General features: G+C 44.7%; 1 protein-coding gene across 2 annotated transcripts; it reads left to right on the top strand.

Annotated features, from left to right (window-relative positions):
* The first annotated feature begins 223 nt into the window (after window positions 1-223).
* LOC140722445 (uncharacterized) lies at window positions 224-14708 on the top strand. 2 transcript variants are annotated; one of them, XM_073037187.1, is made up of 3 exons: window positions 224-283; window positions 3976-4123; window positions 11486-14708. In XM_073037187.1, exon 3 carries the CDS (start codon window positions 11889-11891, stop codon window positions 12777-12779), a length of 891 nt encoding a protein of 296 aa, XP_072893288.1. In that variant the 5' UTR covers window positions 224-283; window positions 3976-4123; window positions 11486-11888; the 3' UTR covers window positions 12780-14708. The 2 variants fall into 2 exon arrangements, with proteins under 2 accessions (XP_072893288.1, XP_072893287.1); XM_073037186.1 differs by lacking the exon at window positions 224-283 and adding an exon at window positions 2411-2559.
* The last annotated feature ends 813 nt before the right edge of the window (window positions 14709-15521 follow it).

The following is a 15521-nucleotide window of genomic DNA, read 5'->3' on the forward strand; positions in this document are numbered from 1 at the left end:
AAATTGATCATTCCTCCCCTTCATCAGTCTGTGACTTGGCTCAGTTTGTCTGTCTCCTTCGCATTCTGGGCATGCGCCACACACCCACTGAGATCACATTTTATTTACACGGCTGTGACTAGAGACTTTCTGATTATTATGTCCCTCCCGGCATTTGACGGTGGTAAACTCAGAGTCAGCAATGGTATTGATCCTCAGGAGTAGGTGATTAGGCTTTTTCGTTGGAGATCGATAAACTGCCGGTAGTGTGTGTCTGGATGAGTGGGTCGTTTTCAGACTGGAGGTAGGTAGCGTTTGGAGTACCCCAGAGATCAGTCCCTGACCACAGTTGTTCACAGTTTAATGTCCTGGCGGAGGCAGCGAGATGTGAGATGCTCCAGTCTGCTGGTGACGCAGAAAGAGTGGAGTTGGGGGAGGGGAGGCTATTCACATGCAATTTCGTAGCTTTGCAATCAGTACATAGTGCACTGTGGGGCTGCAGTGGCGGGTTTCAATCTGCTAATTAAATTTGCTGACGGCACAACATTGATCGGCCGAATCCCAATTAATAACGAGGCAGCCTACAGAGAAGAAGTCATCACCCCGACACAGTGGTGTCAAGAAAACAACCTCTCCCTCATTGTGACAAAAACAAAGGAACTGGTTGTGGATTACAGGAGGAATGGAGACAGGGACCAAATTCAACATTTCCAAGTCTGTTATTGACACAAAATGCACATTTTAATATTGATCATGACACAATGTATTTTATACATTGTTAATGACGTAAAACATATTTATAGATTGTTACTGACAGAGAATCGTATAACTTGTGTTCCTTGTGTTATCTGAATGTACTTGCCTCTGATACTGCCACAAGTCAGTGTTTCTCTGTCCCTGTACCTTCCCCTACTTGTGCACTTGGCAATAAATTCAACAGGACCTGAGAAATCTCAGTGAGATTTGATTAGTGATGATCATCTTGGCAGCTCGGTAGGTCGAATGTATGCGACAGTACACTGTTAAATGCAAAACCCTGAACAGTGTTGATGATCAGAGGGATCTTAGACTCCAAGTTCATCGCTCCCTGAAAGAGACTGCACAGATTGATCGGGTGGTTAAGAAGGCAAATGACATGGTTGTCTTTCTTAGTTGAAGCATTGAGTTCAAAAGTCGGGAAGTTGTGTTGCGGCTGTTCCGAGCCTGCGGTCGTACTGTGACTGTTTCTTTAAGAGCGCCGGCGTGAGGAGGCGGGGCTATGACGTCAGTCACGGGCTGACAGCGCTAACTGTGGACTGAACCATAAGAGAGAGAGAGCGATCTGCAGACAGGCAGTCGGCCAGTCTAAAGAGAGAGAGAGACTGGAAAAGCTGATAGCTTCAGTTAGTCGCAGCTGAGGCTTGGAACTCTCCTATGCCCACAAGAGTGGGTTGATCATCGGTACACGGAACCACAACGAATGTGTGTGGCTGTCACTTCGTATAATCCATAGGAGTGGGGTTTGTAATATCTTGTGTTAACCCTTGCCTGGGTATGTTGTGTGGTACCCCTGGAAGACGGTATTCCTAAGACAGGTCCACTTTCGCTGATAACTCGTCTGTGGACGGATTCAACGGATAAGAACTTCGACGGCGGTTATTTTCAAGTAACGGCCTTTTCTCTACGTTTCACCCTGGATTACAAATATCTCTCTCCCGTCATTTATTCCGTGGATTACTGAATTTTCCTACTTACCATCTCAAGACTCTAAACTTTGTTCCCTCAGGCTCGATAGACTGGGAATTACATTTGCACATATATACACTTAACACTGTTAACTTTCCTTTATTTCGTTAAGTTACTATATTATAAGTAGATACTAATAAACAGAGTGTTTTAACCATCAAAACCAGACTCCAGTGTAAACTCTATTGCTGCTGGTTCGTTTCTAAAACGTTTCAGTTCGTAACACAGTTTTATAAAACTAGCTAGCCCACATCTGGAGTGTTTCATACAGTTCTGGTCGCCCCCATTCTCGGAAGGATGTCGGGGCTTTGGAGAGGGCGCAGAAGAGGTTTACCAGGACACTGCCTGGATTAGAGGGCATGAGCTATAACGAGAGGCTTGACAAACTTGTGTTGTTTACTCCAGAGCGGCGCAGGCTGGGGCGAGACTGGATGGACGTTTATAAGATTACGAGAGGAATAGATAGAGTGGATATATTTTTCCTGGGGGGTTGAAATGTCTAATACATTTAAGGTGAGAGGAGATGTGAGTGGCAAGTTTGCTTCTTTCCACAGACTAATGAGTAGCTGGAGTCTCTGCCTGTGGGGGGGGGGGGGGGGGCGAGGTCACCAATCCTGACACGTGATCCCGTTTGCCCCTCCCATTTAACCGCGGATGGGCAGCATCTGGCGTCTGTTTCCGAGGCCCCGCCTTCCGATGATGTAATAATCTCTTCGCGCATGTTCACAGTCTCCGGGTGGACGGTGTTTTCCTCTCCGCTCAGAGCTGAAGTGGGTCGGCTGTGTGTTCAGGAAAGACTTTCGTCTCTTCCGTCGGGATCACTGTCTGCGGGCCGAGGATATCACTTTCCCATTGGTGAGTATTGAGACCGATCCCGAGCGGGGAGATCCGATGTTGGCCGTGAGCCCCGAACTGAGGACCAGGAATTCATTTGTTTCCAAACTATCTGGGCTCGTCAGAAATGTGTCGACTTCACTTAATCTGCATTGAACGATCCAAACCAGGAGCCCAGGCTGTCTGTTTCCACAGAATTGAAATTGAAGTCCCGCCGACAGGTCACGTGAGACTGTGTGCCGCAGATTCGCCCCGCCCTCCGCTTTGTGACGCCAGATCACGTGGTGTGATTTTGGCCGCAGAGTCCCATTAACTTACCCGAACTCGCCTCGTTTCCTGAGGCTTCTCGCATTTGTTCTGGAGCTTTATGGCTGTTGTGTCTTCTCCCGGAGTGGGGTGGGTGAGAAAGGAGAACGTCCCAGGTTGTGGGGATCTTTGGTTTCACTGCCTGCTTTACCGAGGGACTGGGAAGTCTAGGGGGAGAATGGTTCGAGCCTCCGCTTCCCGCAGTAGAGCTGAGCCATACATTACTCCTGCACGTTTATAGTCCAGCGACGGCGGTCGGTCCAGTATGGACAAGACAAGATCTGTATCCTAGGAACTGTAATACAAATTTCCTGAAATGGTCCTGTTTTAACCTGGAAATGGAGTGATAGTATAACAGTAAAGGAAGCACAACTTTTCCCTGTAAATTATCCTGGAACCGATTTGTCTGTTATTCCTGGAAATGTGTCCGGTGCAGTTGTTGATAATGAGGTTCACATGAATAATCTCAGGAATGATCGGCTTTATGTATGAGGAGCATTTGGTGGCTCTGGACCTGTGCTCAATGGAGTTCAGAGGGACGGTGGGGGTGGTGGAGGGATGGATGGTTAAGTAAACCTACCAAATGTTGAAAAGCCTGGATACAGTGGACATGGAGAGGATGTTTCCATTAGACAGAGAGTCTGTGATCTGACAGCATGGTCTCAGAATAAACTTGCTTCCCTTTAAAACTGAGATGAGAAAAAAATTTTGGCCAAAAGATGTCTGATATGTGGAATTTGTTGCCGCAGAATTTGTTTGAGGCTGCCATTTGGGTCTATTTGTGAAGATTAATATACTGATGATTGCTGAGTAGCTTCAGGGTTACAGGAGAAAGGCAGGAATATGGTGTTGGAATAAAAATCAGCCATGATTGAATGGTTGAGTGGTGGAGCAGACCAGATGGATTGAATCACCTAATTCTGTTCCTGTGTCTTGTGACTGAATGATGGCTCCTTCTTATCCCGTATTGTTTTGTGATGTGTGAGGGACAATTAAAGATTGTTCACTGAGATAATTATATTTGCCAACGTTTAAATTTCAGTGAGTTTTGTTCCTAGTAACATTAAGCAGAAATGTTTGGTCCTCCTTTTCATTGTTAACGTGCTTCATTATCTTTCATGTTAACGTTAGACCTGCAGTGAGAGATTTATTGGAAGAAAAATCACGACTGAAGACAAGGGAACAGCAACAAGTGAACCAGCCCGAGGATTGAGAGCATCAACTGGAGAGAACCCATCTGACTCGGGAGATTCCAGTGATTCAGTCAGGAGAAAGTTTGGTGAGTCTCATTTACTCAAACACTGGTCCTTTAGACATTACATACCTGTACAAAGGAAGGTAGGAAATAGTTGTGAGTGAGACAGAATGTGCCCAGAAGAACCAGTTATGCCAGTACCAGTCAGACCCAGTTGTGAAGAAGCTCCCCCCCCCCCTGCAATATTCCCTTTAAACTTTTCACCTTCACCCTTAACCCATGTCCTCTGGTTTTTTTCTCCCCCAGCCTCAGTGGAAAAAGCCTGCTTGCATTCACTCTATCTATACCCATCATAATTTTATACATCTCTATCAAATCACCCTCATTCTCCTACGCTCCAGGGAATAAAGTCCTAACCTATTCAACCTTTCTCTGTAACTCAGTTTCTCAAGTCCCGGCAACATCCTTGTAAACCTTCTCTGCACTCTTTCGACCTTATTAATATTCTTCCTGTAATTTGGTGACCAAAATTGCACACACTACTCCAAATTCCCCCTCACTAATGCAATATACAACCTCACCATTACATTCCAACTCTTATACTCAGTACTTTGATTTATAAAGGCCAATGTAGCAAAAGCTCTCTTTACTACCCTATCTACATGTGATGACACTTTTAGGGAATTTTGTATCTGTATTCCTAGATCCCTCTGTTCTAGTGCCCTCCTCAGTACCCTACCATTTACCTTGTATGTTCTACCTTGGTTTGACTTTCCAAAGTGCAATACCTCACACTTGTCTGTATTAAACTCCATCTGCCATTTTTCCAGATTGTACAGATCCCTCTGCAAGCTTTGAAATCCTTATTCACTGTGCACTACACTTCCAATCTTTGTATCATCAACAAATTTGCTGATCCAATTTACCAAATTATTATCCAGATCATTGATATAGATGACAAATAACAATGGACCCAGCATTGATCCCTGTGGTACACCACTAGTCACAGGCCTCCACTCAGAGTAGCAATCCTCCACTACCACTCTCTGACTTCTCCCATTCTCAATTCCCAATCAAATTTACTACCTCACCATGTATACCTTGTGACTGAATCTTCCTAACTAACCTCCCATGCGGGACCTTGTCAAAGGCCTTACTGAAGTCCATGTAGACAACAACCACTGCCTTGCCTTCATCCACTTTCCTTGTAACCTCCTCGAAACTCTCTAATATATTTGTTAAACATGGCACAAAGCCATGTTGACTCTCCCTAATAAGTCCCTGTCTATCTAAATAATTGTCAATCCTATCTCTTAGTACTCCTTCCAATAATTTACCCATGACCGTCATCAAACTTGCCAGCCTATAATTTCCCAGATTACTTTTAGAGCCTGCTTTAAACAACGGAACAACATGAGCTATCCTCCAAATCTCTGGCACCTCACCCGTAGATAACGACTTTTAAATATATCTGCCAGGGCCCCTGCAATTTCAACACTAGTCTCCTTCAAGGTCCAAGGGAATATCCTGTCAGGTCCTGGAGATTTATCTACTCACCTCAAGATAGCAAGCACCTCCTCCTCTTCTCTCTGTATAGGTTCCATGATCTCAATACTTGTTTGCCTTATTTCCATTGACTCCATGCCAGTTTCCCGAGGAAATTCAGACACAAAAAAACCATATCACATCTCCCCAATTTCTTTTGGTTCCATGCATAGCCAACCGCTCTGATCTTCAAGAGGATCAATTTTATCCCATAACTATCCTTTTGCTATTAATATACCTGTGGAAGCTCTTACTATCCTTCACCTTGACTGGCAACACTACCTCATGTCTTCTTTCTGCCCTCCTGATTTCTTCCTTAAGTATTTGTTTGCACTTTTTATACTCCTCAAGTACCTTCTTTGCTCCCTGTTTCTTATACATGTCATACATCTCTCTCTTCTTTATCAGAGTTCCAATATCCCTCAAGAACCAAGGTCCCTTATTCTTATTCACTTTGCCTTTAATCCTGAGACTTTGTTCCCAGGGTGTCCTCATGGGCCATCCAGAAATGATTTCAGCTGGCGACAACCCTGTTTTCCCCTGTGGGGTAACCCTCATGTGGAATCGGGCTAATGGTCGGACCTTCAACCAAGTGAGTCCAGTCTCTGCTGTTAGTCTGGCTAGTTTACTCTTCAGAGTGCCATTGGCTCTTCCCACTCTGCCAGTGGCCCGTGGGTGGTATACACAGCGGAATTGTTGCTTGATAGCTAGTTCGTTACGTACCCCTTTGTTTACTTTCACCACAAAGTGTGGGCCATTGTGAGAGCTCAGCATCTCTGGCAGGCCGTACCTGGGAATTATTTCCCGTAATAATATCTTCATAGCTGTCATAGCAGTATTATTGGTAGTTGGAATAGCTTCAATCCACCTACTAAGCAGATAATAACTAAGCAGTATCTATAGCAATGTACTCAAGGCAATTCAATAAAATCAACTTGTAGACACAAAAAGATCCACCTGGCAAGGGAGACATACCCGGTGTGCAGGGTACAGGTTACCAACCATTCCCTCCTTTCCCAGGGGTGTACAATTGTGTATATGATCGACCAATATCGGTAAAAATTGTGTAGGAACACAAACCTGTCCTGTTGGGTGATTCAAAAAGCTAGGTTGGGTTCTTTCTGGCACCCCATCTGGGACCACAATTTGCGCTCCTCCTCAGAGACGTCCCCCTGAAAAGTACGTACCTCCCTCATGTCTGGCAAACCTGTTCTGCTTAAGTCACAGAGGGATGCTTGACGGGAACCCGAGGGGACTACAACTACCGAGGATTGTGCCGCACTTTTCGCTGTCTCATCCGCTAAAGCATTGTATTTAGTGACTCATTCGGATATGTGGGTGTGGGCTGCTCATTTAATAACAACCAAAATGCGAGGTAGCTGTAGAGCGGTGAGTAAGTTGTTTACAAAGGTGGCATTACTAATGGGGTGGCCAGAGGAAGTCAGGAATCCCCATGTTCCCAGAGATCCCCGTAGTCATGTACAATTCCAAATGCATAACAGAGTCTGTATAAACATTCCCACTTTAGTCAGTTGCTGGGATACAGGCACGAGTCAGAGCAAACAGCTCAGCCTTCTGGGCGGAGACAGCTGCTTCAAAAGAGGCCTGTTCAATTACTTCACTGTCCATCACTATCGCATCGTTTCCCTGCTGGATCCACAAAAGAGCTTCCATCCTCAGAAAATGTTGCCTCAGGCTTGAGGGGATATTGAGGAAGGGATGGGAGAGTCTGTCCTTCTTTCATGGTGATCTGGATGGGGGGCAGTTGGTGCTGTCAACTTCATTGTCTGAAATTGAGCAGAGATTATGTGCAATGTCTTGGGTTCGGTCAATATTAAAAGATTTTCTTAGCAGATGTCCTGTCTTCACCTCAGACTCCTTCCAGTATCAGAGTTGGCCTGCGGCCAAGTCTTGCCAGTCTCCCTTGTTGCTGGAGGCTTGTTTCATCAGGGTGTAGGCAAGGAACTCTAGGCTCTTTGGCTTGAACCCAGGGCAAACCCTAACGATGGTATGGGGAGCCACCAGTCCTGTCTGTCGCCAAAGGAAATCCGGAACTTCGGCCAGTAATGCACTGCCCTCTCCTCCTTAATCCTGTCCAATCACCATGACTGGGAACTTCTGTCCCTCGTGGGGTGCATGATATTGGCTTTCCTCAGTTGAGCACCCCGTAGGGTCATAGCACAGAGTCACGTAGGGGTCGGCCGCTGGCAGAAGGGGTTCAAACGCGGTGGAGTCCAGATTAAGTGCCCACCACTGGGGATTCGGAAACTGGGGAAGCTGTCGGTTGTTCACCTGTCACAGGGTGACAGCATTGTCTGTCTCTCCTTTCCCCCTGTCCTCCACAATCAGCTCCTTTGTTTTTGTGACAATGAGGGAGAGTTTGTTTTCTTGATACCATATAACAATCACAGCACAGAAACAGGCCATCTCGGCCCTCCTAGACCGTGCCGAACTCTTAATCTCACCTAGTCCCACCTACCCGCACTCAGCCCATAACCCTCCACTCCTTTCCTGTCCATATACCTATCCAATTTTACCTTAAATGACACAACTGAACTGGCCTCTGCTACTTCTACAGGAAGCTCATTCCACACAGCTATCACTCTCTGAGTAAAGAAATACCCCCTCGTGTTTCCCCTAAACTTTTGCCCCCTAACTCTCAAATCATGTCCTCTCGTTTGAATCTCCCCTACTCTCAATGGAAACAGCCTATTCACGTCAACTCTATCTATCCCTCTCAACATTTTAAATACCTCGATCAAATCCCCCCTCAACCTTCTACGCTCCAATGAATAGAGACCTAACTTGTTCAACCTTTCTCTGTAACTTAAGTGCTGAAACCCAGGTAACATCCTAGTAAGTCGTCTCTGCACTGTCTAATTTATTGATATCTTTCCTATAATTCGGTGACCAGAACTGTACACAATATTCCAAATTTGGCCTTACGAATGCCTTGTACAATTTTAACATTACATCCCAACTTCTGTACTCAATGCTCTGATTTTTAAAGGCCAGCGTTCCAAAAGCCTTCTTCACCACCCTATCTACATGAGACGCCACCTTCAGGGAACTATTCACTGTTATTCCTAGATCTCTCTGTTCCACTGCATTCCTCAATGCCCTACCATTTACCCTGTATGTTCTATTTGGATTATTCCTGCCAAAATGTAGAACATCACAATTCTCAGCATTAAACTCCATCTGCCAACGTTCAGCCCATTCTTCTAACTGGCATAAATCTCCCTGCAAGCTTTGAAAACTCACCTCATTATCCACAACACCTCCTACCTTAGCATCATCAGCATACTTACTAATCCAATTTACCACCCCATCATCCAGATCATTTATTTATATTACAAACTACATTGGGCCCAAAACAGATCCCTGAGGCACTCCGCTAGTCACCGGCCTCCATCCCGATAAACAATTATCCACCACTACTCTCTGGCATCTCCCATCTAGCCACTGTTGAATCCATTTTATTACTCCAGCATTAATACCTAACGACTGAACCTTCTTAACTAACCTTCCATGTGGAACTTTGTCAAAGGCCTTGCTGAAGTCCGTATAGACTACATCCACTGCCTTACCCTCGTCAACATTCCTCGTAACTTCTTCAAAAAATTCAATAAGGTTTGTCAAACATGACCTTCCACGCACAAATCCATGCTGGCTACTCCTAATCAGATCCTGTCGATCCAGATAATTATAAATACTATCTCTAAGAATACTTTCCATTAATTTATCCACCACTGATGTCAAACTGACAGGTCTATAATTGCCAGGCTTACTTCTAGAACCCTTTTTAAACAATGGAACCACATGAGCAATACGCCAATCCTCCGGCACAATCCACATTTCTAATGACACCTGAAAGATCTCCGTCAGAGCTCCTGCTATCTCTACACAAACTTCAGATGTTATCTCTACACATACCAGTCAGATGTTGTTCAGACTTCAGACAGAGTCAGCAATCAAATGGTTGAGCATGGTGCGATGAATGTGCTGAGCTCCATATGTGACAATGCAAGAAGCATCGTAGGAAAGCCAGATGAGTTCAGGAAAGGGAATTTGTAGACATCATTGGGATGTGGTGGCACCCAACAGTCTGAGGGATTCAGGGGAACAAATTTGTAGAGAGATTGCAGACCATCCCAAGAAACAAAAGTTGATTCAGTAAGTGATTTTAACTTTCCATGTGTTGACTGGGACTCCCATACTGTAAAAGGACTAGATAGGATAGAGTTTGTCAAATGTGCCCTTAATCGGTACGTAAAATTCCCGATGTAGAAGTGTGCAATAAGCTGTTAGGCAATGATCCAGGGCTGGTGACAGAAATTAGTGATCATAATGCCAAGAAATTCAAAATAAAGATGGAAAAAGAGAGGTCTGGACCATGAGTTTAGATTCTAAATTGGAGAGAGGTCAATTTTGATGGTGTCAGAAAGGATCTGATAGGTGTGGTTTGGGACAGGCTGTTTTCTGATAAAGGAGTACTTTGTAAGTGGGAGGCCTTCAAAAGTGAAATTTTGAGGGTGTAGAGTTTCTATGTGCCTAACAATGTAAAAGTTGAAATGTAACTGGTGCAGGGAACCTTGGCTTTCAGGAGATATTGAAGCCCTGGATATTTTGTTCTTTTAAATGCCTCAGACATTTGAGTGCTACCAAGACTCATTAATCATCATCCATGCTCTGAGCTCATCTGAACTTTTTCTTTCATTGTTGTCTGTTGGTTTCTAGCTTCCCAATAGCTTTTGCATTTTTGTTTGCCCTCTCTTTGGCTTTTATGTTGGCTTTGGCTCCTCATTACAGCCACTGTTGTGTCCTCCTGCCTTTCCAATGCTTCCATTTCTTTGGGATGTATCAATCGCTCAGCTCCCGAATTGCTCCCAGAAACTCCAGCCATTGCTGCTTCATTGTCACTCCAACCTTTTCCCTTCCAAACAAGTTTGTCCAGCTTCTCTGTCATAGAATCATGGAGACGTTCAATATGGAAACAGGCCGTTTGGCCCATCTAGTCAATGCCAAAAAAACACTTAAGCTGTCTATTGCAAGTACCTGCACCGAGACCATCGCCCTCCATACCCCTACCATCCAGGCTTCCTTCAAAACCTCTTTGAAATGGTGAAACCGAGCTCATATTCACCACTTGTGCTGACATGTCATTCCACACTCTCACGACCATTTCAGTAAAGAGTTTTTCCAAATGTTCTCATTAAATTTTCACCTTCCCCACTTACCCATGACCTCTGGTTGTCATCCCACCCAACCTCAGTGGAAAAATCTGCTTGTATTTACCCTATCTATACCCTCATAATCTTGTATACTTCTAACAATTTCCCAAAGCAATGTATAATTTCCTTGTTTATGTTTAGAGCCTTTTTTACGTGTATAAGATGATGAGGCGCATTGATCGTGTGGATAGCCAGAGGTTTATTCCCAGGGCTGAAATGGCTAACACGAGGGGGCATAGTTTTATGGTGCTTGGAAATAGATACCGAGGGGATGTCAGGGGTAAGATTTTTACCCAGAGAGTGGTGGGTGCGTGGAATGCACTGCAGGCTATTTGTGTGAGAGTATTTCAGTTACTGTGAGGCCAGGAGCCCGTGCTGCTCAGTGGGACTGAGTAGGGACTAATACCAATGGCGAGAGTCAAACTGAGCCAGGTCACAGATTGGAGATGGCAGAGATGCCCCATTCTTATAGAGAGAGGAAGAGCATCAGAGAGTTTGATGGTCATTCCAGATACCAGCACTGTGCCCAGTTAGATGATTTCTCTCTCCAACTTGGGTTGAACTTCACTGTAAGAGTGTGATGCCAGATCACACCTTGACAACTCAAGTGATCTCATATGAAAAGTTGTCCTACACACATTGATGGATTTTGTAAATCTTTTTACAGGCTAAAAACAAGGAATTTATCTACGGGAATCTCGAACACAACACGCCAATTTTGCTGTCTCTGTCCAGATATTTAATAAGTGGAGCAAGGGATTCACTTGATCATCCTTCCTGCTCAGGCTGTGGGGAGGGATTCACTTGGTCATCTGACCCACTGGCACAGCGGTCATTTTACACAGGGGAGAGGCCGTTCATCTGCTGAGACTGTGAGAATGGATTCAATGGATCTTCTCAACTGAATGTACATCAGCAAGTTCACACTGGACAAGGCCATTCACCTGTTCTGTGGGTGAGAAGGGATTCAGTTGTCTTCCCACCTGTGGACACACCAGTCAGTTCACACTGGGCAGAGGCTGGTCATCTGCTGAAGTTGTGGGGCAGGATTCAATCAGTCTTCTGACCTAATGGCTCACCAGCGAGTTCACACTGGGGAAAGGCCGTTCACCTGCTCGGAATGTGGGAAGGGATTCACCTACTCATCCCAACTGAAGATACATCAGCGAGTTCACACTGGGGAGAGGCCATTCACCTGCTCAGACTGTGGGAAGGGATTCACACAATTAGCTGGCCTACAAGCACACCATTCAGTTCACACTGGGGAGAGGCCGTTCACTTGCTCAGACTGTGGGAAGGGATTCACTTCGTCATCTCAACTGAAGGTACATCAGCGAGTTCACACTGGGGAGAGGCCGTTCATCTGCTCAGACTGTGGGAAGGGATTCACACAGTTATCTGGCCTGCAAGCACACCAGTCAGTTCACACTGGGGAGAGGCCGTTCATCTGCTCAGACTGTGGGAAGGGATTCACACAGTTATCTAGCCTGCAAGCACACCAGTCAGTTCACACTGGCGAGAGGCCGTTCACCTGCTTAGACTGTGGGAAGGGATTCACTCTGTCATTTTGCCTACTGACACACCAGTCAGTTCACACTGGAGAGTGGCCATTCACCTGCTCAGACTGTGGGAAGGGATTCACTCGGTCATCTCAACTGAAGGTACATCAGCGAGTTCACACTGGGGAGAGGCCATTCACCTGCTCGGATTGTGGGAAGGGATTCACTTCGTCATCTCAACTGAAGGTCCATCAACGAGTTCACACTGGGGAGAGGCCATTCGCCTGCACATTCTGTGGGAAGGGATTCACTCAATCATCTCAATTGAAGGTACATGAGCGAATTCACACTGGGGAGAGGCCATTCACCTGCTCAGACTGTGGGAAGGGATTCACTCGGTCATCTCGCCTACTGACACACCAGTCAGTTCACACTGGGGAGAGGCCGTTCACCTCCTGTTAATGTGGGAATGTATTCACTCAGTCATCTAACCTTATGTAACTCTCACTCCAGCTAGCAGCTTAATATAGGGGGTGATAGCCCCCTAGCTCGGCCAAATGTGGGTGGATGCTGTGCCGTGTCCCCTGTTACAAATCAATACCCCAAAATAACAAACAGTACACAATATGTGATTCATAATTCTTACTTTGACTATAGGGTTAGTAAAGTAAAAAAAACAGGGCCCACTCTCCCCATTCGTGGCTTCTCATCTCTCCCCAGAAAAAGCCCATGAAATTCTCTCATCCAGACTCACAAGAAAGAACATTTCTGTCATTGGATAGCCCAGCACTCCAAAACCCTGTTATCTCTAGTTGTAAACTAGACATTTCTGCTACAGAGAAACCATTACCTCAGCAGTGAAACATTACAGAGAGGCCATTAACTCAACAGTGAAACCTTACAGCGTGTTACACTTACAACTCACTACCAGGTTCACACAGGGGAGAAAGTTTCAATGAGCTGCATGCTGGATATTTGTCCATCACCGTTGCTGAATGCAATTTCGAGAGTGACTGTAGGTGCTGAACTCTGCAATTATTGCTGCTGCTCACCAGGCATGGGAGGAGTTTCTTCTGCTGCATATTCACCTTTAATGGGACTCGATCTGTGTCAAATGAATCAGTTCTATCTTAAACACTGTCTCTGGTACTTAGTGAATTTATAACACACTTAGTGTACAGTAGAGAGTCAACTCAGGCCGGCTGAACCCTGCCAGTGATTCTGTTCCACAACAGATCTTTCAAATTCTCCCCTGTTGTTCACCTCTCACTCTCCCTGGGATGAGGTCCAAATAGTCACCACTGTGTGGGCGAAGAGGTTTCCCTTGAATTTCCTGCAGACTGAAGAAGTCGAGCTGACTGCAGTTCTGTCTGAGATGTTCTTTGCCCCTCTAATCTCTGGGCTGAGGAAGAATGACATTGGGAGTTAACCTCCTTAATCATGACTCATGTCCACATTATGGGTCACTTTCCCCACTTCTAAAGTGTTGTTAGCGAACACCACTGTCCTCTAAAGACTGAAAGCAGAGTGGGAAACCATCAATTGGATTTTCAACGAAGCTGGGTCAGAAACCAGAGGCAGGTCTGCACAGAGCAGAGGTTCGGGCCCTGGACGATGGTCGGGGTAAGAACGTATGATGAGGAGAAGGGATTCAGCAACAGGGCATGCCAACCAATGAGATTTGGAAGCAGATTGACAGAGAAAGTAATTAGGTTATCTGACTGATGACACAAACACTACCTGTGGTGAGGTGCTCCACTGGTTGAGGAACATGTGTGTTGGGAATGGTTTTATCTATTGGGGGAGTTGCTCCTGCTTGTTTATCCTGTAATATAACCAGATGGATTGACCTATCTGAAATAATGTATTGATGATCATATAACTTGTAAGATTTTGACTCTGAAACTGGATCAGGCTTGAATTTATGGTGCCTTCATGAGGTGATGGAGGGCATTCGTGAGTTTGTGTTTTAAAGCAAGATTTTGGTGAATGATATTTGCCACTTGATTGTACCTTTGTAAGTAATCAGATTGAGTTAAACTGCTGCAGGATCCTGGAAAGTGTTGGATTGTGTCTGGTTTCACTTGGCCTTTTCTGCACTTACTGCCTTGTTTGTTTATATTTCAAGTATTCCGCATTTTTTTTCTTTTGTTAACTACTTTGTCTTGTATTTGGACACTAATTGGCAGACGAAATAATTTGGCTATCTGACTGACGAACAATGCCTGTGGTGGGGGCACATGTGTGTGTTGAGAATGGTTATACCTATTGAGGGAGTTATTCCTGCCTGTTTATCCTGTAATATTATATCCAAATGGTTATTTGAGATGATCCTAACTGAAATAATGTATTGATTATCATATAAATTGGTGGATTATGTCCTTAACTGAATCAGGCTTGAATTTATGGTGCCTTAATGAAGTTACTGTGGTCATTCATCCGTTTGTATTTTAAAGATAGATTTTGGTGAATGATATTTGCCACTTGATTGTACCTGCGTAAGTAATCAGATTGAGTTAAACTGCTGCAGGATCCTGGAATGTGTTGGATTGTATCTGGTTTCTCTTGGCCTTTTCTGCACTTACTGCCTTGTTTGTTTGTATTTCATGAAGTTTCGATTTGTTTTACTTTTGTTACCCACCTCATCCTGTATTTCCTCAAGAAACTCCTCTGTTTTTGGGAAGAGGTCAACACTCAGTTAGGTGCTCGATGCTTCCTTGTCACCATCTTATCTGCTCAGATCATTGGGATGTCTCCCATGGAGGGTCATACTCATTTCACTGGTTAATGTTTTCTTCCAGAGTGATGATTTATTCTTCTGAGCCAGCTTTTCATTTAAGTTTTCTGGTCTGTATTTCTTATCATAATTGCATATACACATATGGAGTCAGCTCAGTTCCTCCGCCATATCCTTATCTCCATTTACAATTTCTCCAGCATCATTTTCTTTTGGTCCTATATCTACTCTCACCTGTCTTTTACTCTTTATATACTTGAAAAAGCTTTTAGTATCCTTTTTGATATCATTTGCTAACTTTCTTTCATAGTTCTTCTTTTCTCTATTAATGACCTTCATACTTTCCTTTCATAAGTTTTTTAAAAAACTTCCCAATCCTCTGTCTTCACACTAAGTTTTGCTTCCTTGTATGCCCTCTGCTTTGCTTTTACTTTGGCTTTGACTTCTCTTGACAGCCACGGTTACAT

This window comes from Hemitrygon akajei, unplaced genomic scaffold, assembly GCF_048418815.1.
Source record: "Hemitrygon akajei unplaced genomic scaffold, sHemAka1.3 Scf000077, whole genome shotgun sequence".
Taxonomy (NCBI): Eukaryota; Metazoa; Chordata; class Chondrichthyes; order Myliobatiformes; family Dasyatidae; genus Hemitrygon; species Hemitrygon akajei.